The 25,300-nt window shown below is 38.2% G+C and overlaps 2 protein-coding genes across 2 annotated transcripts; both read right to left on the bottom strand.

Annotated features, from left to right (window-relative positions):
* Positions 1 to 3,937: 3,937 nt before the first annotated feature.
* Positions 3,938 to 4,564, bottom strand: LOC140015128 (uncharacterized). Its single transcript, XM_072067022.1, has one exon. It carries the CDS (start codon positions 4,562 to 4,564, stop codon positions 3,938 to 3,940), a length of 627 nt encoding a protein of 208 aa, XP_071923123.1.
* Positions 4,565 to 6,635: 2,071 nt separating this feature from the next.
* LOC140015127 (uncharacterized) lies at positions 6,636 to 9,075 on the bottom strand. Its single transcript, XM_072067021.1, has 3 exons — positions 8,601 to 9,075; positions 7,807 to 8,204; positions 6,636 to 7,352 (listed from the first exon to the last, which is right to left on the bottom strand). Exons 1-3 carry the CDS (start codon positions 9,073 to 9,075, stop codon positions 6,636 to 6,638), a joined length of 1,590 nt encoding a protein of 529 aa, XP_071923122.1.
* Between the last annotated feature and the right edge of the window lie 16,225 nt (positions 9,076 to 25,300).

Here is a 25,300-nt window from a genome sequence, read left to right as displayed (position 1 = left end):
TTATGAGTAAATACTCAAGTGATAGTTAGTAGTGCAATCGTTATGAGAATTTATTGGAAGTTTCGCGTTATAGCGTTAAAATTGACGGTACGCGTTTTCACACGCGCGACTTTATTTGAGGGACTTTAGACCCTTATTTCGAGACAATTAAGAGTGAATAATACTTACATGAATATAAATGTATTGGAGGTTCAGTGCACTAGTGAACCAAACGCGCGAGAAAATCGAACCTAAAACGTGCCAAACGAGCCCTAATAAGAGTTGACTTTGGAGTAAATGTGCACCACTCATTTAATCTTCTCTTGGAAGCTAATTTTGATCAAACTTCACTCCATCTTCTCTCACCTAGCAGCCGGCCAACACCCCTCTCTCACTCACTCTCTTGCTTCACAAATTTCTTCACTAAATCAACCCAAAACCTCAACCAATCTTCACCAAACTTGAAGATCATCTAGCAAACTACTTGGAGGTTGGATTTAGCTAACAAAAAGGGCTGCATTTTCACGGTTTCTTGGAGCTCTTGAGGGCCGAAAATTTCTGGGTTAAGGCACTAAGGAGGTATAACTTCATCCAACACCTTAAGCTTAGGTTATGATGGTAGAAATGCATCTTTAAGCTATTGCATGTGTATGGATGGTTTGATATGGTTGTAAAATGTGATAGTGGGCTCTTTGTATTCCCACACTTGGGTTGTTGTTGCTGATTAGATGATTAATGTTGGATTTAATGGTAGTTTAATGGTTATAATGATGGATTTATGGAGTATTATTGTTGGAAACTCAAAGTAGAGGTCATGACAAGAAATTTCCGAAACTGCCCCTGTTTTGTTCGGCCACTATAAGGCCAATTTTTGGTGATTTATTGGCATGAACCTGATGTGTATATGTTATATTATGTGTGTAGAAATTTTCGTTGGAAAACATTAACGATTGGATGGGCAAATGAATTTATTCATGAACTAGGCATGCTGGAAAATTATTTTCGGGTAAAACTGTCCAGTGGTCGTATTTTGGCCATAACTCTGTCCTCGGGTGTCGAAATCAAGTGCCGTCGGTGGCGTTTGAAACTAGACATTCCTAGCTTTAATTTGAGATAAAATGCACGTTCTGATTCTTTGTGAGTGATCCGAACCAAACGTTTTAAGTTAGCTGTCCTGTCTCTCGGATTTGCTGGAATGGCTTGTTGAGGCAGCAACTTGAGGCTCAATTTTGAGCTGGTTTCTTGCCAAATTTCAGAACATTTCCTTCTGTGAACTTTTAGTCCCGTGAATTTATTTTCTAACGCCATAAACCATGCCTCATTCCGAGTTAAATTGATTGAGTTGTGACTAAAACAAGAGGACTGCCCTGTTTTGGAAAAACGTAGTATTTGGACTGATTTGGGGCAAAACTTGGGAATGATTTTATTAATTGAAGTTCTTGATGCTCATCACTTACCAAAGGTATCATGGATGTGTCTTAGACCTTTGTTTCACAAATGAACCATGTTCGGATAGTTTTCTTGGTTAAACGATTTGAAATTGTGAAATGAAAGTCACAAGGCAGATTGCCTTAGAATTTTCCCTGAACTTTGGTTGACTAATTAACTACCTTCCCGAGGGTATTTTTCCCTGAAATTTGATAGAAGAATACCTTGCATATAGGAGTAAAATACTGCCAATTTTGGCACCAATTCAAGTTCGTTTCGATACCGAATTAAATTGCTAGTGTTGGAGGTTCAAAACTGGAAATTCTTCTTCAGTCTTGAATCTTCCTCAACTTTGAGCTACCGTATCTCGGTACTCGAAACTCCGATTCTTGATCCGCTTGTTTTGTTATAAACCTCACTTGCAACACTAATTGAGCTGTAAATTTCAGAGGCCGGTTTGCAACATGTGAATCGTGCCGAATTTCCAAAGTTGGCCGAAATCTAACTTAATTCTGCCTTGTACGCCGAACCTGTACCTTCAAGCTCATTTTTGAATACCTTCCACTTAGATTCATGGAAAAGTGTCTTTTAAGAACTTTTAGTACTTTCTAAGAGGTTTCCAACGGTACCAAGTTTTATAATTTTGGACCTACTGAGTGCAAGATCTGATTTTTCTAAATTTGACGCGCAAAGCTGAAATTTGCTGATTTCTTAGAAAATGAAAATTTGAAAACTTGTTACTCCTTCTTGATGATAATTGATCGCTTTAAACTTGATTTCATGAAGGAAATCAGTTTTTCTTGTGTTAATAAAACCCCACTTTTGAACCTTTATTTTGAGTGGCTAAGGTTCTTGGTTTGAGGTATTGACTAGTCCAAATAAGCGTAACTCCTTTCTTGATTAATACGTGATTGTGAGTGAAAAATACTTGTTAATTGCTTCAGGTGCTCAAGCGAGTCTTGAAAAGAATCCCGGAGGGGACAACTAAAGATTTTCTCGCTCAATTACTTTTGAATTGGTGAGTGTCAAGTGCCTGACTTGTCGTGTTTACTTGATTTACCTGCTTATATACGTGAATATCACTTGATGAGACGAGTGTGTACTTTATCGCACTCGCTCTCCTTTACTTGAACTTTACTTGTATTAACTTGGTTTTCAAAGTCGATTGAGTGAATCTCGTCGACTAAAATATACCCGTTTTCGTGTGCGTGTCGTGTTGCCATGCATGTCGTGTATGTCGTGCGTGTCATGTTGTCGGGTGGAGTGAACCTCCTCGACTTATGGGGACGCCCAATTCTCTTAACCAATCTTACAACTCGAGCCGGCATGGGCTTGGTCGAGAAGTTTGATAAACCAAGAGAGTAACAAAACACAACTTGATCTTTTGAGATCTTGTTCGGCATGCTCGTGGAGTATCGCCCTTTCCGTGCGTGTTCAAAAATCAAAACTTGATCTCTTGAGATCTCGTGTCGCATACTCGACGAGTATCGCCTTTTTCGTGCGTGTTTGGTTTCGGATCCGAGAGGGTGGAATGTTGGTCGGAGGAAGTAATAAGTGAAGTTGTTACGGATAAAATACCCACCCGGATAACGGAGTGGCATCACGAGGGGGTATCGGATCGAGCCGTGGCGAAGCAAGAGGAAAATAGCTCCTGAGAGCTCCTATATCCTTGAATTGTTTCTGTTTATTTTTCTCGCTTGAATTGTAAATTACTTGAATATTGGGATTGTTATTTGGACAACGTGCTTGCATGTGTGTTTTCTTGGCCTCACGAGCGTTTCGCTCACCCCGTAGATTTGTTTTCCTTAACAGGAATTGATGGAGTAAAACTCGTTGGAACCCTTTGGATGTACTTTTGTATTAGGGTTTCAATTGTAATTGACTAGACATTTTGGCTATTGTATATATTTGGGAATTGATGTATCTTTTGGATCCTGACGTAAGAATTGGATAACGGATGTATTTTGAACACGTGGTACAAGATTTGGATATTCGTTTATGGAAGCGATTTTTTTCCTTATTAGACTGGTATAAATTGTTATATATTGTTAAGTTTGAATTGATTTGTCTCGAGTCCTGGCGAGAGCTAGGCAGGCGTTCCGCGGATACCCTTGGGTTCGCCCTTGGGAGAAGTGGGGGCGTCACAGGCATGCATTTGATACTTTATGCATTTTCTGACAAAATCTACACAGCCATGCTCCATGGTGAGTCAAAAATACTCTGTTCTCATGATCTTTTTAATCAATAAATGCCCATTCATGTGTGGTCTGCATACATCGCTGTGCACTTCTTTCATCATATAATTAGCATCATTTCTAGTGATGCACCTTAGAAGACCCAAATCTGAAGTCTTCTTATATAACACCTCTTCATTCAAAAAGAATTTTGACGACATTCTACACTAGAAACTCTTGGCAGCTGAATCGGCGTCCGGAGGGTAAGATCCTGTCTTTATGAATTCCTTGATATTGCTATACCATGGACAATCATCAGAGGTCTTTTTCACAACCAAACAATGTGCCAGTTTATCCTAGAATTGAATCTGAATAAGTTCAATTTCCAACTCATCTGGATGTTGAATCATAGAAAATAAGGTAGTCAGAGTAGCAGCGAAAGCATTACAAGTGCGAGGGATATGTCTAAACTCTAAATTTCGAAACTTATTGGCCAAACTAAGCAGATTGCAATGGTATGGCATAATTTTCATATCTTGAGTCACCCACAACTTGAGCGTTTGATGCACCGGTAAATCAGAATCACTGAACATTATCAAATCCTTTTTCTCCATTTTTAATGCCATTTGCAGTCCAAAAATGCAAATTTCGTACTCAGCCATGTTATTGGTGTAAGGAAATCGTAATTTAGCAGCGACGGGGTAATGGTTTCCCTCAAGTGACACCAGAACAGCTCCGATTTCGACCCCAAAAGAATTCAAAATGCCATCGAAGAATAGTCTCCACCCAGGGTATTGCTCATTCATATCTTCTGATGCGCTAATAAATAAGATCTGCTCATCAGAAAAATAGGTATGCAATAGCTGGTAATCATCTTCTCTCGGATTTTCGACCAAATGGTCTACTATGACCTGCCCCTTGATTGCCTTTTGCGTAGTGAAAACAATATTGAATTCCGAAAGCATCATCTGCCACTTTACCATATGCCCTGCCGGTATCGGTTTTTTTAACAAATATTTCAGAGGATCGAATGAAAAATGAAGTAAGTGGTATGACTAAGTAAGTAATGCCACAACTTTTGAACTGCTCGGACTAAAGTACAACAACTTCTCTGAAAAAAGAAATAATCGATCTCGTATCCAGTGAATTTCTTACTGAGATAATAGATGGCTTGTTCCTTCTTTCCCGAGTCGTCATGTTGTCCCAAAACACATCCTACAACCCCATCAAGTACAGATAGATACATAATCAGATGTCGACCCATCTTAGGTGACACTAAAACCGGAGGGTTCAACAAATAATTCTTAATTTTATTAAAAGCCAGTTAACATTTTTCGTTCCAATGCATTGGCACGTTCTTCTTCAGTAATTTGAACAAAGACTCACATGTAGATATCAATTGAGCGCTAAATCTATCGATAAAATTGATCTTCCCCAAAAAGCATTTCGCGTTCTTTTGAGTTTTCGATATGAGCATCCCTCGAATCATTTTGATTTTCGCTGGATCAATCTCTATTCTCTTTTTACTGACAATAAATCCCAATAATTTATCGATGGGAGCCCCCAAAAGCACATTTTGTAGGATTCAATTTCAAATTGTACTTTCTCAACCTTTCGAACAATTTCTTTAAGTCAATCAGATGGTCTTTAGCTTCTTGAATTTAATGATAATATTGTACACATAAACCTCAATTTCCTTATAAATTATGTCATGAAACAAAGTGGTTATGGTTCGTTGATAAGTGGTTCTAACATTTTTCAATCCGAACGGCATTAATCGATAGCAGAATTTTTCACATGAAGTGATGAAAGTAGTCTTCTCTCTGTCTTCTTCCGTCATTAAAATTTGATAATACCTGACGAAACAGTCACCAAAAGATTCGATTTCATGTCCCGTAGTGTTGTCCAGAAAAATGTAAATGTTTGGCAGCGAAAAATCATCTTTCGGACTAGTTTTGTTGATATCTCCACTTCTCCACTCTTCTTCGTAACCGGTACGGGATTTGAAAGTCAAATTGGATAACGAGGCACTATAATAATTCTGACGTTGAATTGCTTCTCGATCTACTCCTTGATTTTAAAACTTATAACTGGTTTAAATTTGCACGATTTTTGTTTTACTAGTAAAAATTTTGAATCAGTCGGCAATTTTGGACCACTATATCTGTAGAAATTTCAAATATTTCATCATACGACCATTCAAATCATCTTGAAATATAGTTAAAAATTCAGTCATCTCCTTTCTCTATTCCTTATTCAAGTGAACACTAATTTTGATCTCTTTAACCTCCATCTTAGTGCCAATGTTAATTATTCCTGTCTCTTCTAAGTTCGATTTAGATTTTTCTTCATATTATTTAAGAATTTTTTAAATAGACCCAAGTTCCTCCTTGCTATCACTCTCATTTTGAATTTTGGATTCTATAATTTCAAATTCGTAAGAGATATTGAGTTTGCAATCATTGAATTTCAGAATGGTGATATTCGAATGGTCAAATAGTTTTATTTTTGATCATCTAAAAATAAAGTAATATGGACAATAAACAAGTAGAAAATAATAGAAGATAAATAGAGACCTTCCGTTTCATTGAATTTAAAAAGTAGACAGACATTCGAATAAGGACAAGTACTTTGCAAAATGAAATGTTAGTTAAAACAAAAGCATATTAACCGGAACTGTGCAGTGGGAACGGGATTTCATTTAAACAAAATGCATATTAACATAATACTAAAAGAAAACAAATAGTGAGAAACAAAGTAACCTTTATCACGGATTTCGATCAAAGAGAATCTCCCTAAATTACCAAAATTTTCTTTCGAAAGGGAAGCTAATCAATAGTCCAATTTTGCATAGCTTCTTTCGGGATGGTTGGAAACTCCATTTCTTCCAGGGGCTCATCCTCGCAGGGACTCCAACGAACAACTGAGACAAGCCCACCTCGATCTCCTCAATCGTGTTCTTCTCATCTAATTCAGGCAGGATTATCCCAGATGGACGGGAAGAGATGTAGTGCAATGGTGGAATACTCATGAAAATTTGCTTTCCTTCCTTTTTCACTTTTTATGAGCTTGCATCTCCTTTTTGTCCTTAGTTGTGGATTGAAATCTCAATCCAAATGTATCTTTATTCCCCAAAAACTCTATAGGCTCCAAAATGCCTTGCAGATTCCACCCCAAACGCTTGCCTATTTCATACTCTTCTCGAATCATTTTCTTAACCATCATGACACTGGCTTCAAGTGCATCTATTCTTTCTTTGAAAATCCATCCAACTGACACGATGTCGGCCACATGGTGAGGAGAATTGAGACATTTTCTACCATTTTCTCCATTCGAACCAAAGTTGACAATCATGGTGCAATCATCTTCGGTGAACATAATGATCAGTTGTTCATTTACAATGAATTTCATCTTTTGATGGAGAGAAGATGGAACAGCATTAGAAGTGTGGATCCAAGGTCCTCCAAATAGAACATTGTAAACACGCAAAAAGTCTATAACTTGACAAACTACTTGAAATTGGGGGGATTCTATTTCCAGTACCAAATCAACTTCGCCCATTGACTCTTTTCTTGCAACGTCAAATCCTGTTATTATCGTTGCAGATGGCCACAGTCTAGCATCAGGAAGTCTAAGTTTTAGAACAGTGTTCCATGGCCGGATATTCAAAATGGATTTGTTGTCTATCAGGACTCTTGGCAGCAACTTTTCATTACACCTTATTGAGATATATAACGCCTTATTATGTCCGATCCCTTCAAGAGTCAAATCCTCATCAGAAAAAAGATTATGAGATTAGTAGTCAGAACATCCTCCACAATGTGAGTGAACTTGTCAACTGGAATATTTATCGGTATTCGAGCCTCACCTAAGACCTTGAGCAATGGCTCTCTATGTAACTTGGAGGTTAAAAGCAAGTCTAGAATAGAGATTTGGGCAGACATTTTATCTAACTATTCCATGATCTTAAACTCACTCCTTTTCAGCAACTTGAGAAAATTTAGTGCCTCCTCTTCAATCACAGATGGTATGGATGACAGAGCATTTCCTTCGCTTATGGTTGAGTAAGAATTTCACAGTCGTCCACGATCCTTCTAGATCTGATAACAATAGCTATTTTCTCCTTTGACACCTCTATATCACCGATCAGTAGGGCAGATTTATCATAATTTCATGGTACTTCTTGCAAGTTGTGCACAAGTGATTGCTCAGGAAATTCGAGTACCACAGATTCCGACAAGTCTAGGATGAAAGGATTTCCATTAGTTTCCAAGAGTTCTTCTTCCAGTATAAATGGCTTCTCGACTATCCCAATTACTTTATTTTTATCCATAATGTATTCGACAGGCTCTTCGAACTCCTCATCAATAGTAATAACCCGTATAGTACTCTTGTGTTCGAGAAGAGAGTTCTTGCTGACATTCGACTCTATTTTATCTCTTTTTCTGAAAACTATGTCCCCGACGTCAATCATGCCTTGGATCTTATGTTTTAATACCCAATAATTGACAATAGAGTGACCGAGACTCCCAGAATGATAGGCGCAAATGGTTTGAAAATCATATCCAACAGGAACACCTCTAGGGTAGGTCTTGGGAGACATAATGCCAATCTTACCAGCAGCTTTAAGTTACTTGTATAATTGGTCAAGAAATCAGCCTAAATTGATGAAGGTTTGATATTGGTTTTGATTTTGAATTTCATTGATTTGAGTATGGTTGTAGGTTTGATTATTTGGTGGAACGGGTCTTGAATTATAAGGGGGTCGGGGTCGAGTTTGTAGGTTTGCTTGAGAAATCTAAAAAGGTAGTGTAGGCATACTTGTGTAGTTGGGTCAGGGACGAGAATGATTGACGGTAGTATGGTAGATAGGATGGGAGTTTAAATAGCACGGGTAAGGAGATGGATAGGTGGAGCGGTTTTGAAATTTGAGTCTAGTTGAGGGGTTTTGATCCCATATAAAGGCAGTTTTTCTTTTCTTCTACTTGAATTGGGGATTCTTTTCACAATTATTCTGACCTTGCAGGACTTCTAATTGCATTTTCAACATTGACACGTTAACTATTTTTCCTGCCTTGATGAACTCATCAAATTCTTCCAACTTGTTAACAATAGCCGAGAATGAACACCCAATCATACGAAAAATCTTCTCGAAGTATGGTGGGTCATGAGTTTTAATGAATGTGCGGACGACTTCTTCCTCAGTCATGGAGGGTTCGACCTTACCGGCCAAATTCCTCCAATATTTAGAATATGTCTTATAGTCTTCTGATGGTTTCCTCTTGGTCCTTTCAAGTGTTGTTCTTGTTGGCGCAAATTCACAGTTGTATTCATATTGCCTCATGAAAGGTGTAGATAAATTCAACCAAGTTTTTATTTCCTCAGGCTTTAGATTAGAATACCAATCCAGAGCGTCGCCCTCCAGACTTTCAGGAAATAATCGCACTGGTAGGTTCTCGTCATCCACTTGTTTCTCTAACTTGTTTGCGAACATTCGAAAATGCGTTTTGAGATTTTAGGCTCCATCATACTTGCTAAATTTAGGAGTTTTAAAATTTAAAGACAACTGCATATCCGGAAAGAGACACAATTCATCATAGACTAATCCTCCATGCTTGTTCAATCCCTGCCTTTTCTTCGTGAACTCATCGAATCGATCCAACCTCTTTAGCAAATTCTTGTTCATTGAGGCAGAGGGTTCTCCTATGTCTACCTTCCTTGAAAGACGGTGTCCAGTATAAACGGCTCCGTGGCGAGGTAATGAAGTCCTTGAGGGTTAGATAGAGTATTCAAGTTAATTTGTGGGCAACTTTGAGAAATTTGGTTGCTAGTCAGGTTAACGAAGATATTACTCGAATATGTATGTGACAAACTAGGGATGGGATAAGTAAAGACGCCTCCGGATTGACTTGTAAAAAGGTGGGATAAAAGCAGTTTGATTATGTGACATATGAGATGGCGAGTTTTCTAACTCATGTTGGTTATCATCAATAGGTACAGAGTCGCTTTGGACACCGCCAGTGTTGTTTGACACCAGTTGATCGATCATCCGCCTCTGCACCGCCATTTCTGCACTTAACTTATTGAATTTGTTCAGCATCTCACTCAATTGGGCCCCTAAATTTGCAGCGTCTGATGATGGGATTATTGCAGATCTCTCTGATGGCTACGGATAGAAACTCATATTTTCACGGTTTCTCAAGGTTCGGCTACGGGACCTCGTAATAATGGGATTTTAAGTGTAGCTATTTTGAAAAGTACTTGAGGATGAGGAAAAGAAATCAGTTCAGGAGTGCATTTTCTATCAAATTCCTGCAGTTTATTCAAAAGAAAAAAGAAAAAGACATGAGTTAGTAGATATCTGAATAATTTCGGGATGCATGTCCTATGGGAGGAGCCCTTTTTACGCCAAAAGTTGGCCTAACATGATACAACACTTTTAGAGCAGGGCCCGTTCATCAAACCTATTTTTTTAATAATGATATTGCACGAAAGAGAAAAGTTATTTTATTGCCGAATTTGCAGAATATTTACATCATTTCTCGAAGGCGATTTTGTACAAATTTATTAATTCTCTTCAACCTATCTATTACAATGTTTTTGGATTCTCTAGAGTAAGGATTGCTCATACGTTCCGTTTGATCATACAATTCTCCACATTTTTCCTTCAGTTATTAATTTTTTCTGGCATTTCTTCGCTTGACCTTCTACTTTTTTCTGCCAACTCCTTATTAGTTTCGACGGACTTCTTCAGTTGTAGATTCTTCTTATTTTTTGCCTTAATAATAGCCAGTAACCTCTTGACCTCCTTCTTGCAGTTCTTTTGTACCAGAGTCTCTAAGTCAATTCTCGTATTGCGGGGTAACCAAAATTTTTTACCTGAATTCTGGAATGTAGGCAATGCGCTCATCGCCGGACAATGTTCCCCAATCTTCAATAATCGGTACCTTCATTGGAACTTCACTGGAGCAGATCCTCTTATTGAAACTAATAGTGAATTCGGCCAGATCCGATGTATGTAGCAACCCTTGAACTCGTCCTAACTGTCTAAGAAATCTTTTTGGCGTATAAGTTATGATGCCTTGAGTTCCTAGTAATGGGATAAATTCTGATGACTTGGCACGCAAAACAAGTTTGAGGCAATCGATCCAATCCCAAACCCATCTAATCTCTTAATCCAACAACATTTTCAAAAAAACCCACGTATTCTGAGGCACTTCTCTGCAAATTATTCCTATCAATTCTCTTTGTGATGGGTTGTTATCCAATTGTACCCAATCAATGACAAGTTGTCCGAAACGGGTAGTTTTCTCGTAAAATACTCCATAACCCACATGTGTAAAATCAGATTTGGACCATGGAAGAATTTCACTCCCCTCTGGCAACTGATACAAACGACAAATATGTCAGTTAAAATGGTTGGTACTATAGAGTATGGTAGGTTCTTAATCCCAAGAAAGAGGTCAAACATAAGTTTAGTGATCCTGAAGGCGATGTTCTTGTCCCTTCGCGAAAAGAGCTAAGTTTCCGCCATGACAAATCCATATATCCACGATCTCTTTCGCTCCCACATTGCCTTAGACATAAACGAAAAATTCCTAGAATGTCTCTCAAACCCATCTCTTAGTGCAAATGATTAAATAGGAATTTCACATCTATACTTTGATCAGACCCTTGTGCTACAGATTCCTTTAATCCAATGAAATGACAAAACTCAACTTTGCCGGACGCAAATGAAAATATCACTACGGTGTCACGCACCGACAAGTTGAGAAGACCGGTTACCTCTTCAATTGTTACGGTCATTTCTCAATTTTCTATTCTAAATGCCAAGTAACTAGGGTCCCATAATTGTACCAAAGCCTCTACCAACTAACCATCTGACTGAATGTCTTTGAGATCTCCAATTGGTCCTAAATGAGATGTTACTTGATGGATTTCATTAGGTGAAAGGAGTGCGGGCCACCTCTGAATCTCAATCGGAACTACCAGCAACTGTTTGATTCATCGGGAACTGTCCATCTGGAGCATAAAGTCTGGGTCAAATACCTTACTTACGGGCCCCACCCTTCCAGTTTTACGAAAATTTAAATATGCAAATCCCATAACGGGTTAGATACCCATGGGAGAAAAAGTTGGCATAATCCTAAAGTGGGATTCCCTAAATGACATTCCCTCTAAGGTTGATGCATGATGTCACTTTATTAAAGCGAGTAAATATGCGATAACGGGAATTAAATATGACCTAAAGGAACCCTTTTTATACGTCAGGATAGGTCTAAAATGAGGTGCAATATTAAGATATTAAAATGTAATAACTTGTAATTCAAACGTGTAAGAATCTATCTACTAAAGTGGGTTCTTAAAAAGTACCATGCCAAAACTTTTATTTTCTAAGATTTGTGAATGCAAAAGAAGAGAAAACAAAGAGAGGTTAGTTCAATAAACAACACATAACACGTTAGATCAATAAAATGATACAAACATATATAAAATAAAGAAAGAAGGGTAGAATCCCTCCCCTCATATCTAGTGTTCCTAACTGGGTAAGGTTAACTCTATTCTAGGCAATTTCTAATATAAATGCATGAGGTTGGTCCCACTAATACATCTAGATTCGATTAGATTTCAGACCCCCAAACCTTCAGACCAAAGGGCAAAGGGTCATCAATTCCAAAACCTTCAATTGGTGGTTTGAGTGATCCCTCGGCATTGCTATGTACACGTCATGCTACGGGCACATGTCCAAGTGAATCGATCATAATCCTAATAGGGAGGAGTGGTGTGACAACTACTAAAATAAAATAAAATGAGGGGTTAAAAGAAATAGCGTATGCACGTATGAAATGCTCCTCTGAGAGGACAAATTATTATTGAGCATGCATGAAAGCTCTAGGGTGACACTTCCCCACCCCAAATACAAAAATGCAATAACATAAATGAAAGTAAATTATCCATTACGTACACGGAAAGTGAGAGGATGTTGCGCTTGTGAAATGCAATAATCCTAAAAAGGAGAAGAAAAAGAAAAAGGAAAAGAAAAAAAATGCAACTTAAAACATCCTAATGTGATATGTAAAAAGAGTTAGAAAAAAAAAGGATCGACTAAACCAAATGTTTGGACTCTCTAAAAATTTCCAATGGAGTCACCAACTGTAGCGCCCCATTTTTTGAAAATAAAATTTAGGGGTTGAAAAAAAAAAGATTTTGATTTTAGAAAATAAATAAAGAAAAAGGGGCCTAATATGGGTTTTAGAAAATGCGACGGTTTGAGACCAAAATAATAGTCGAAAAAGGGTTTTTTAGAAAAAATAAGAGTCGCCACTTAGTATTAATTTTAGGTGTACCAAATCATCCAAAATATATTTTTAAATAAAACCCCTTTTAGATGACTCTAGATTTTTGTAAACAAGAGAAGATAGTTCGCGAGTCACGGTTGAAGAAAGAGAAGGCAAAAATTTGATAGTCTCAAATCTAAGGCACCCTTTTAATCTAGTCAAAACTAGTTGTGAGATTTAATAAAAAAATTTCTTAGTCTAACCTATAAAACTTATTACATTATGATGCTTCTATATAGATGCGAATTTAGACCTAGGGGGTATCGGGAGGGTCGGCTTGTCTTTTTAAGTTTAAATGGTGCAAATCACATTAATTGTGACGCCCAAAAATGATTCTTAGAAGAGGTCACGAATATGCAAAAAATGAGACTCGAAAAAGAAGTTATAACATATAGATAAATATACATGACCTAAAAAAAAGGAATGCAACATAACAGGTACAGGATGCTAAAATTCGTGAATCAAATTTTCCTTCTTATAGAGGGGAAAAGAGCGTGTTAAAGCTAAGAAGCCATACTCGTTCATTTCCCATATTTGAAGGGTGACTTTCCTAACTTAATTAAGCAAATGAACTAATTTATTTCTATTTTCCTAAATGGAATGCAAGTCTAAATGTCATGTTTCCCGCACATAGGAATGATGGAGATAATATATAGAAGAAAGATCATGCAACATGAGAAAAAAGACCCTAAAAATTAAAAAAAAAATTGCATGAAATGCAATAAATGTCATACAAACATATAATTCTAACGCGTAGGCAGGTCTAAAGGTCTAACATTAGACTAACTCATGTCTATAAGTTCTCACTAGCATTGGACTAGTGAGAAAACGGGAAAAAGGTCACAACTAGCGTTGGACTAGTGTGGTGACGTCATCCATTTATTATAAATAAATAAAATATAATTAAAACAATTAAACACATAAAGCACATGGAACACATAACACAAACATAATATGTAGATGCAAAGAGTCTAAAGAAAACGAATAAACACATAAGCACACAAGCATGTAAGTACACAAGCAAATAAATGCACATAAAGACCTAACTATTACATTTGGGATCCTAACTATAATCTAAAGTGGGGAATTTGAAAAATATTAACCTAACTGTTTCATTCATCTAACTAATTACATTTTGACAAAAAAAAATCTATCTATTACATAGTCAAGTTAAATACATCTCTTGAACATCTATCTATTATAATTCAACATTTAAATGCCGTCCAAATAATCATCAAAAATTAAATATAATAAATGAAAATTTAAAAAGAATAAAATGAGTAAATACAAGAAAAAAAACTCAAAACATGCAATCACACATAAAAAATACATAGGAGCACATAAGAGAATTTAAAATAATATTAGAAGATACCTCCCTTGAAGTAATAGTTAAATGAGGTTGGATTGCCCTATTTATACTCCAAAATTAACAAAATGGTCAAGACACCAATTTAATTAACAAATAAATTATAAAAAAATGAAAATAACCATAAAGTCTAACAATTAAAAGCATTTAAATGAAGTATAATTAACAATTAAAGAAGATAGATAAATTATACTTAAGAAATTAAAGCACTTAGGGATCTAATTGCAAAAATAAGAAAATATTTAGGGTCAAATTATAATTATTATAATGATCAGGGGTGAAAATTAAAGCAAAATAAAGTTTATGGACCACATTGTAATTACATTGAGGATCTATTTGAAAGAAAATAAAAATTTTTAGGGTCATAATAAAATTACTCAAAAGTATAGGAATCAGATTACAATTTTCATATCAAATTTAGTAAGCCCAAGGGGTCTGGGCCCTTTTTATTGTTTCCTTGGGCCAAAACCCCCCGGCCCAAATCCAAAGAAAAATACGGGCCAATCCACTCTTTTTACCCAAGCAAATCCAACTAAAATGTATGAGCTTTATCTCCCAACCCTATGCCATAACCCAATCAAAACCCAAACAAAATAACTCTTAACCCAAAACCCTACTTATTTTACTAAAATGCACAAGACATTAAATCTATCAAAAATTATTAAACCTTAATTATACTCTAAAATCTGGAAATAATTTGTTCAAAAACATATTTAAAATATGCAAAAGAAGATTAAAACTTGGGAAAATTGATTCAATTTTTCCAGGTATTAGGCCATAGTGGGATTAGATGAAAGTTGGGAGGCCAAAATGCAAATTCCAAATCTCCCATGCAAAGTTGTTCAAAGCATTCTGATGCTTTGAAAGTTTGACAACCCAGAAAGCATGTGACAATCTAAAACAAAACTCCGGTCCCAAACACTCACTAGATTTCACAAAACCCATCGTCAAAATGCAAGATTGAACAAAACAAACAAAAAAAAAGAGGCAAATCTAGACTGGGGTTTGTAAAATAAAGCGGAAGACAGTCAAATCAGAAGAGAAAGAGGAAACAAACGAATGCAACAATCTTGATACATATGATGCAGATCTAGACATATACGAAAAGAAAGAGACGAACCAGGTTAGCTTTGAAGCTTAATAGAGCCAGATAAACATGGAGGATCCGAAGATAATGCAGCCAAATAAAGGAACCGGGTCACCAACCTTCTAATGAAGAACTGTCCAAGTGCTGACAACCTTGCTATTTTGGGGTTCGATTTGACGGTCTTGTAGATGTTTTCTCCGAAAGTTTTCTGAAGAGAAGTTGTTCCTTGACAAGTATAGATAGTGCGGAAACAAAAAATTAAGCCGGAGGAAGGTGAGTATGACCACGACCTGGAACCCAATCTATGCCTAGGTAACTTTATCGAATATTCTATAAGTGATAATCGCCGATGGGGACTAACTTGAGAATAGATAGTCCGTGGGAACAAACTGAGCCAAGGAGAAGGGCCTAGCTCCAAGGCCAAACAGATGCTTTGCTTGGGAAAGGATTGATTCTAATAACTAGTCAATTTATAAAATATATCTCCTGCCGGCGCTAAAAGGGAGAGAGTCCTGAGAGTAGTTCCAACGCCTGTGGATCCGGTCCCGGGTTCAACCATACTGCGAATTGGTGATGGCGATTCAAGGAAACCTTCCTTTCCTTTGATTGTGCGTTTACGCTTTGTTTAAGCAGCTCTCTTCTCAGTAGGAGAAGACTCGCAACCAGATACGTTCGTTCGGTCATTTAGCACGAACTTCACTGCTCCAACTCTTTAATTCAAACCTAAGATCATGAATCTCCTGAGCCCATTCACAAGAACCTAGGCAAATAGGCCCAAAAGAGGCTCTTTCCTAAAACTGGCACTCTTGAAATGTCCGTCTTCGAGGGGTTGATACCAATTTTCCCGAGAGTGGCACTATTCCAATTCAAGTTTACGAGGGAAAGGGGCGATGAAAGAACTAAACTAGCTCCAAAGGCCTACCATTGCTTTTGCGAGATAGGACTCAGGGATAAGGAAAGCAGGGCGCAAGATCGGATGTAGCTTTCTGGATCTCCACAAGCAAGAAAAAGAAAGAGGGTCCTTTAGTCTAGCCCCCAAAGACAGGTACTACTTGCTCTAGGAATGCTTTAGAGGCGGAGTCATCATATGACACTAGTAAGGAGCAGAAAGCCCTTAGCGTTTGTCTATTTACATATAGAAATGAAGTACTAGAAAGAAGGTAGTCTTTCTTCTGGGGAGCTTTCACATTCCATTCGGTCAGTTAACAACTCTACCAACTGAGCCGCCCGAGAAAAGCGAATGAGCAAGCAAACGAAGGAACTAAGCCCGAACTTGCGATCTCTTGAGTCCAGTCCTTTGGTCGCCACCAACCTCACCTCGAACTAACCTGCATCTTTCTTTGTCTCCATCGAGTCCATTCGATCCTGCTAATAAGCAATTCCAATGTTCCGTTCCTTTCTTAGTATTCTATTCATCGGAAAGCGAGTTCCCTGCCGAGCCTGTTGCAGTCCTCGTGACTGAATATGAAAAGTATCCCAGTGCCCGTGCCTTCTCCAAGCTATGCTATTCCTGAGCCATTTGGAGAGGGCTTCTAGGCAGTTTCAGTTGGAGTTTGATTCCTTCGAGTTCCAGCAAGCGGAGGGATAGATTCACTACTTCAGCGCCGTTATCGGACATTGCAGGCTGAGCATCTATTTCTCGTATAACGTTCCACACCGAGAAGAGAGAGCAGGAGACTATTCAGCTACCGGGGCAAAGGCATTGGTCCTACCAAGCGTCCTACTAGGAATATATGAAGAAATCCCCTCTTCATCGGGTCAGATAAAAGAGAAGGAGAAGATGGAAGAAATGAGTCGAAAGAGAGGGTTGGCGAAATTCTAAAGAAGGGAGCGTCTTCTGCCTGGTCTCGAGAAATGCCCCTCCGGGGACTGGAGGCTGCATAGAATGATTCGGATAATGGTGCACATTTCAGAGATGTGCCAGCCAAGATGGATGTTTTATTGGCGTATGAACATCAGTCTGGTCAGAAAGTTAATGTCCATAAGAACTGCTTTCTTTCTCAGGGACTCTTCCTTAAGCATATATCTACTGTCTCGGTAGCATTCCCAGTATGACTTGATGATTCCTAGCTGACTGTACTAAATCCAATGATGTTGTCCAAGCAGCACTGCATTCAATCTTGCATAGGTAGGGTTTCTATCTGCTGAACGAGGAGCTTGACCCACCCTCTAGCAATACTTGAAATGGCGATCCATAAAAAAAACACCAATAGTAAGATCGGCTAGAACAAGTCGATAACCAAAAGGAATTACTGAATAACTTAGTCAAATTGATATGACTGCGATGGATGGTCCAATACTGAATAAACGAGCATCGCCTCTAGATGGAAGAAGGTTCTCTTTGAAAAGTGCAACTAGTCTTGATGCCGAGAATGCCATACTCGGAGATTCTCTGCTTCGGAGGGCCCTTTTCATGCCTGACTGTGCCATCCTCTTTCTACCAACCACTCTTATTCGCGCACCTACCATTAGCGCATCCACCAACTACCAGCTACAGATCGATCCAGTCGAAGAGCCTGGCTTATATATCTTTAGATTGAAATGAGTTCCCCCCTTGGACTAAACAACCAAGCATTGACTTCGATTCCTACTTAAACGACTGCTGAGTTTCCGGCTCCTGGTTCGAAATGAACAGCCCTGCTAGTTCCGAACGAACGACAACGATCAAATTGGTGGTGATCATCTTGGTTCAAAAGAAGGATAGGTACCTGACCTTAGAATAGAGGCTCGTAATGAATATTGATACCTCCCTGCCAGACCGAAACCTGCCGACAGATGACATCAGATGAGCCCCATCAGCCGAGATGTTCGAGCACTCCATCCTTCTTTGTGAGGAAAACTCCCTTGGTGCGACATTGAATATAGAGTCATCCAGTCATATCGTCTCCACTGAAGTCAATTGTGCTTTCTGCTTGACCATTTGATCAAGATCTCTTCTTTCAAACGAACTGGTCATCTTCATCCTCTGCTGGATTGACTTCTGAGGGATCGCTTTCAGCTGGATCGAGCTCTCATGCTGATCGGAGGAATGCCAATCTCTCTTTCTTTTCAGAGAAAGCACTCTTTCTTGCTCGTCTTATGATTCCGAATTCCCTTCTTGAAGGTTGCGTCATCAGAGAAGGTCCTTCTTCTCTTCTGGCAGTCAGAGTGATGGCTCCTCATCCGAGGAGTAATAACCTGTGATTTTAGCCCTTATAAAAAGAAAACGGATTCTTGAACCCCTTCACGCTCATGTCACGTCGAGGTGCTGCAGAAGAAAAAACAGCCAAATCCGATCCAATTTATCGCAATCGATTAGTTAACATGTTGGTTAACCGTATTCTGAAACACGGAAAAAAATCATTGGCTTATCAAATTATCTATCGAGCCGTGAAAAAGATTCAACAAAAGACAGAAACAAATCCACTATCTGTTTTACGTCAAGCAATACGTGGAGTAACTCCCGATATAACAGTAAAAGCAAGACGTGTAGGCGGATCGACTGGATTCTAATCCATGAGATATGTCACATACATCAGACTCTTTCTGATTGATTTCGTACTACAGGCGTAGTGTACCTGGGAGGAACAGAGTACCTGTGGTAAGGTACCCTGGGCTTGCGGTGAGACTAAGGTTAGCTTGCTAAAAGCAGTTTTGAAGTATGTCAATGCAGGGAATCGCTTTTCTTAGCCTGCACGTGGTCAGGCCCCGTTTAGTTTAGGGAAGGGTATACGCATATCCAACTACAACCTGCTCGAAAGAGCTTGCAGCGAGGGTTAACTGAGGGTGTGCCCACTCCACTGGCTCACTTGGAAATTCTTTGGAAAGGGTGGCTAACACTTATGAGACCTTACCTAACGCTTTCAGTTGTCCTTTTGTTGAGCCTCTGAAAGGAAACAAGTCAAGAGCAAGACCAGGAAATGCTTTCTGCATTCTATCTTTCTGCTTGCTTTTGGAATGCTAGCTGTTTTTCTTTCTTTGTTTTCGGTTGTGACTCCTGTAGTGTTCTTTCTTTTCCTAGCGTTCATTAAAGGAAGTGAAGTGCCTTCTTTCCAAAGGCACGAAGGCCGAGAAAGAGACAGAGAAAAAGAGAAGGCAAGCAGAGCAGAAGGAGTTGGCAACAGCCACTATCGATTATCAAAGAACCCTTGGGAACATAAAGAGGCGCTAGGTTCCGAGACTACAAGCAGTTCCTATCAGGAATGGGATCAGAGAAGCGTCTAAGACTGAAAAGAGTGATGTGAAAGAATGGCACAGTCATTTCTCTTCTCGCTTTCTTTCCAGCACAGGGATTCGTCCGAGCCAAGTCAGTTCCATTCCTCTCCCGTTGGTCGAGTGTCTTCAAACCTTCTTTCACAACCGGGTCTGTAACAGCGGATTCTCTTCCTCCAAGCAGGAAAAGTATAGCGCAGAAAAGAAGTAATCAGGAAAGTCAGTCAGCTTGGTCAATTCCTTTGAATCACGAAATCAAGCAAGAAAAGGAGCCGAGGGAACTGGTTCAATTAGTCGCGCAAGTGCGATTAATGATTCATTCAACTAGCGAACTTATCGGGACTTTATAAAGAAAGGCAAGTACGGCATTCAGGTGGGTGCATTGGAATGCCTTGCAAGAGGAGACGCGGGTTGAACTCCTCTCTCCAACCGTTCGTGTTGAATAAGAAGGGGATTTATTCTTAATCTGCCGGTAAAGCAGCTCTTTGTCAGCTCTTTTCATTCCCTCGGCTCCAAGGGAGAAGACAGATGACATTGAATTATCCACCAGGGCTCATAGCTCAACCAGCACAGGGCTCTCCAACTGCTAGTCAGGCAAGGCGCATGGGCCAATACCAGATCAAGGGCTAAGCTTCTCTTCTTTTCTTTTATATTCCCTGCCTGAGAAACTCAATGAGCTCCCTCCATCTTTCAGCCTTCTTTCTGATGAGTCACCAGGGCTTAGTAGATCCTTTACATAAAAATAAGGGTAAGAAGCTATTTTATCCATCTCTGAATGTACACCCAATGGATTATTTGATCCATATTGATGCAATGCGGCCAGATGAAGAATACTGGCGCCTACTAAAATAAAGGGGAGTAAATAATGAAGACTAAAAAAATGATTTAAGGTGGCATTGTCCACGGAGAAACCCCCCCAAAGCCAAGTCACTATGTTATCTCCTACTACAGGTATGGCGCTAGCTAAGCTTGTAATTACTGTAGCTCCCCAAAAGCTCATCTGACCCCAAGGGAGTACATATCCTATAAAAGCTGTCACAATCATTAATAGGAAGATTACAACTCCGAGACACCAAACAAGATTTATGTGGAAAACCCCAAGATGGGGAAAAACCACGGGACCAACTCCGACAAATCCAACATGAGCGGCGCACAACTCTCTTTGCTAACTTGTAAGCATGGCATTCTTAAGCTTATTAAAAGAAGCTAATAAGCTAATTATAGCTATTTTTAGATAATTAGATAATTAAAATAAACTTAAGCAGATTTTTTTCCCTTGTTATTGGGAAGTTCCACTCTTCATTTGGCATTAAACTCACTAAATCAGCTTTCAAGCTATCCAACGGTTTCTCACTTTTATCGAGATCAAAGTCGAGAGGAAAGACGTTCATGCAAAACCTTTCTTGGGTGAGGTAGAATCACTCATATCATAAGGCTGTTAGGCCTTATAGAGCTTTGTCTGATAGGGAATTTTCTGCTCGCTACGCCCCTGCCCCAAGAAAAACTCTCTCCCTCTATCCCGTATGGAAAGAAGTAAGGTATTCTGCTATTTCGCAGTCTCTTGCCTAGAATAGGATGATTTCAAAGAGAAGTACCGGGCTGAACTGTTGGTGATCGGTTACTGATACTGCCTTAAACTTAGATCTGCCTGCACAAGCAACACTTGGATGACCAGGTCTAGCTCCCCGGAGTCACTTCACGTCCGAACCTTCTTCTGTTTTCCGGATGTCCTGCCCTTGCGAGTGAAGCCCTGTCTTAGACACCGGCCATCTGCTTGGCTAGGATTTTATGGTTCGCTAGCAAGCTCTCTAATTCATTCAACCAAAAAAGGGTTGAGAAAAACCTCCATTCTCTGGTCTGAGGCCTCGAGTGATGATTCGTCGCATCCTTCTTTCCGTCAAAATGCAAGATTGAACAAAACAAACAAAAAAAAAGAGGCAAATCTAGACTGGGGTTTGCAAAATAAAGCGGAAGACAGTCAAATCAGAAGAGAAAGAGGAAACAAACGAATGCAACAATCTTGATACATATGATGCAGATCTAGACATATACGAAAAGAAAGAGACGAACCAGGTTAGCTTTGAAGCTTAATAGAGCCAGATAAACATGGAGGATCCGAAGATAATGCAGCCAAATAAAGGAACCGAGTCACCAACCTTCTAATGAAGAACTGTCCAAGTGCTGACAACCTTGCTATTTTGGGGTTCGATTTGACGGTCTTGTAGATGTTTTCTCCGAAAGTTTTCTGAAGAGAAGTTGTTCCTTGACAAGTATAGATAGTGCGGAAACAAAAAAATAAACCTAAAAAACTAAGACGAATATCAAATTTCAGCCACGAAGGAGGCCTATTCACCCACCCTAGCTCAAAGTTTTTTCCCTAGAAAAATTCTGTTGTATCCTCTTCTTTCTCTCTCTCCGTTCTTTCCTTTTTCTCTTTTTGTGTTTCCGCCGCCCCCTCTCTCCTTTTCTTACCCCTAATCCTTGCATTTTGTTGGTATTTATACGAAATAAAGGCTCCCAAACCCTCACCTCAAAGGTGAGGATGAAACCTAGGTTTGCTAGGCATTTTAGAGCCATTATATGGCTTTGATTCTAGAACTCTCTTGATAAAAATTAATGGATGAGGTGGCTAAAGATTGGGGATAAAGAAAAGACAAAAAAACGAGTGGAATTGGATGAAATCCGAGCTCCAACTTTCGGTGCTATGGTTTTGTTCATGGCCATGTACGAAACAATGAAGATGACGTGCGCGTGCTTTTCACGCACGCATGAGGTGCTGTTTTCCTTTTTTTTTTTTACAAAATCTGATTTTGATTTTTCTTCTTCTCTTCTCTCTTTTTTTTTTCTTTTTTGGCCTTTCCTTTTCTTTTCTTTCTAATTTTTCTAAAAATGAATTGAAATGATTTTCTTCAGCAAAAGTATGAAATAAAAATAAAATATCATGAAATAAAATGAAATGAATAAATAGATAGATAAAAATGAAATAAGAATAAAAATGATAAATACAAATTTTGGTGTCTGCAAATGGCAAAATATAAGTAGAGAAAGAATTTATATTTAAAGTAAGAGAACCTCTATGCCTAATTGAAAAAACAACGCAGAATTAATGGATTATCACAGACTATTTATAGGTTAGATTGGGGATCCTTATTGGTAACTAACAAATCTCTAGGCTTTCCGTCCATAAAGAAAATGTTACCATAAATCATAACTAAGAATAATATCTCTAACTAATTTATTGATTTGATTGATTATTAACTGTTTAAAGCATCAATTAACAGAATCAATCATCATTGATAGAAGATACTAATCAATCATTGACAAAATATCAATCAATTAATTAGTGTATCAATTAATCATATGGGTCATACCCCTAAAAGAGACAAGTCTTACATTTTGACAAGGCTTTATCCTTTGCTTCAAATTTATAAACCTAAATACCTCATTTTTTGCAAGTGTACAGATAGTTTATCAAATATAGGGGATATTAGGAGCCAATCCCCTATAGAAGAGTGATCAATTACCGGTGGTTTTTAAACTCCTTTATTTATTATTTAAATGATCTCAAATGCGTAAAATTAAATATACACTACAAACATATAGTAAAATGAAGTAAAATAACAATAAAAGGCTCCTAGAGCTATGAAATTTCTAACTGCTCTCGTAAGTAAAATTACCGGTTAATTGAGTGTTATTACCTTGGTTAAGTTGTGGCATAATTTCCTTATATATATGATACTTGCTTTCGCTATTGTGTTGACCATACCTATACCTAATCCATACCTACTTTCGTGGTTATGAAATTAACTACAAGTTCATTTACTTCTATGAAATTACATGGAACAAACTACCAAAATTACAAAGATGTATCTCTACTTTTATGACTGTACTCTCTAGATTTAGCACTTTATTAAACTAGTATTAAATCTCAATTCTCATACAAACTTAACACCTTGAAATTATTACAATTAATAGCCAGTTAATTATGAATATAACACAAAGTGCTAAATAATTTGCTCAAAATAGTAGCATCAGATAACTAAGTAAACATCACAAACAAATCATAAGAAGTTCATCCATACTCAAGGTATGAAACTTTAGAAACATATAATGAACATAAAATTCAAACTTGTATGTTAAAGAAACTTAGAATCAATTACAAAAGATAAAGAGTTGAGAAGGAAGAAAAACCCTTGTCACACAAGCTCTTTTCTTGCCTTCTTCGTAGACCTATCAACGGGTCGAATCCGGGCCGAAATTCATTATTCCGGACCTAGACCCGTTACTACTATACCGGTTCCGTATCCGGCCCGTTTACCTGACGGGTCTTTTACTCTATGTTCCGGACCTGGATCCGACGGGTCTACCCGAAGTCGGATCCGGGTCCGGGCTACCTGAAAAAATAGCTGAAACCTGTTTTACAACAAATTAGAAAAAGTACTACTTTTTTTATTAAGAAAGGTCAATTTAATTTTGTCCAACATGTATTATTTCAATGTTGTCACTTGGTTAAAGTCTTAGCTGGGCTATATTGCATGTGTTAATTAACATCTTCTAGATATAATGTTTAGCATTGATAAATTCTTTTTGTAAGATTCAAATTCATGCTTTTGCAACAGGTGTTGTATATGCCAAAGGCTCTGCATGTCCGTGGATAATATTTAGTTGTTTGGGCCTTTGGGGTATAGAAGTAAATTTGGGGTATAAATTTGGGATATATTATTGGTATATATATATATCTATTTTATATCCAGATACGGGTCAAATACGGGCCGGAATGATGTATTCCGTATCCGACCCGTTTTTTGTTTGACAAAACGGATTCGAATTCGGGTCCGAGTAACGGAATTATATCCCTACCCAGACCCATAAAAATTTGACGGATCCGGGTCTAGACCCTGACCGTTGACAGGCCTACTTCTCCGTCCTCCAACTTCATGGTTGTTTGGCTCTACACAAGAAAAGATGAACTACATATGCCTAAGCTATCCTACACTAACCTAAACTAAAGAACTAAAGAAACTAGTGAAGTTCTACATTTTTTAGTATTATTCTTCCACTCTCCTCTCCATGCGCTCTTTTGATTCTTGCTCAAATGGTGTTTATATAGAGAAGAAATGGTCCAAAAGACGGCTCTAGAGCTTCAACTTTATATGCCCAAAAGCCCGCAATTTCATCCCTCAATTATTGAGCAAATTGTGCAAGTTGAGCAAGTCGCAGCAGCACTATCAAACCACAATCTGGCCCTGAATTGGTGTTACTGTTCATGGCCAGATTCTTCAGAAATTGAATTGCTTCAATGTCCAGCTACGGCCCGCTATCCAACCTTGAATCCGGACATAAATCTGGACCCCGATTGGTTCATCTCAATTCTTGCTCAACTAATTTTCCTTCATCTTGTTCATCTTGCACTCAATTGTATCCTTTGAAACTCGCCAATTTCACGAGCTTTTAGACTTCAGTAAATGTATCATGATCTCGTCTTACATCCAAGTTCAAACTTATTCTTCAAATTCTACAAAAATATCAAAATTGTACAAGTAAAAGGAACAAAATTTCAATTAAGCATTAAATAGCACTTGGAACCAATTCTAGCCAAAATGGATCTTTTTCATCTTATATATTGTAAAAGTGACGAAAAATGCCATAAAATATCATCCAAATACCACACAAAATAGTCACTTATCACAATTACCCCTCATATGCAACTTGCAAAATGCCAATCTATTTATACTAT

This window comes from Coffea arabica, chromosome 10e (assembly GCF_036785885.1).
Source record: "Coffea arabica cultivar ET-39 chromosome 10e, Coffea Arabica ET-39 HiFi, whole genome shotgun sequence".
NCBI classification, from domain to species: Eukaryota; Viridiplantae; Streptophyta; class Magnoliopsida; order Gentianales; family Rubiaceae; genus Coffea; species Coffea arabica.
The sequence above is the reverse complement of the archived record's forward strand: the minus strand, read 5'-3'. Positions and strand labels throughout refer to the sequence as shown.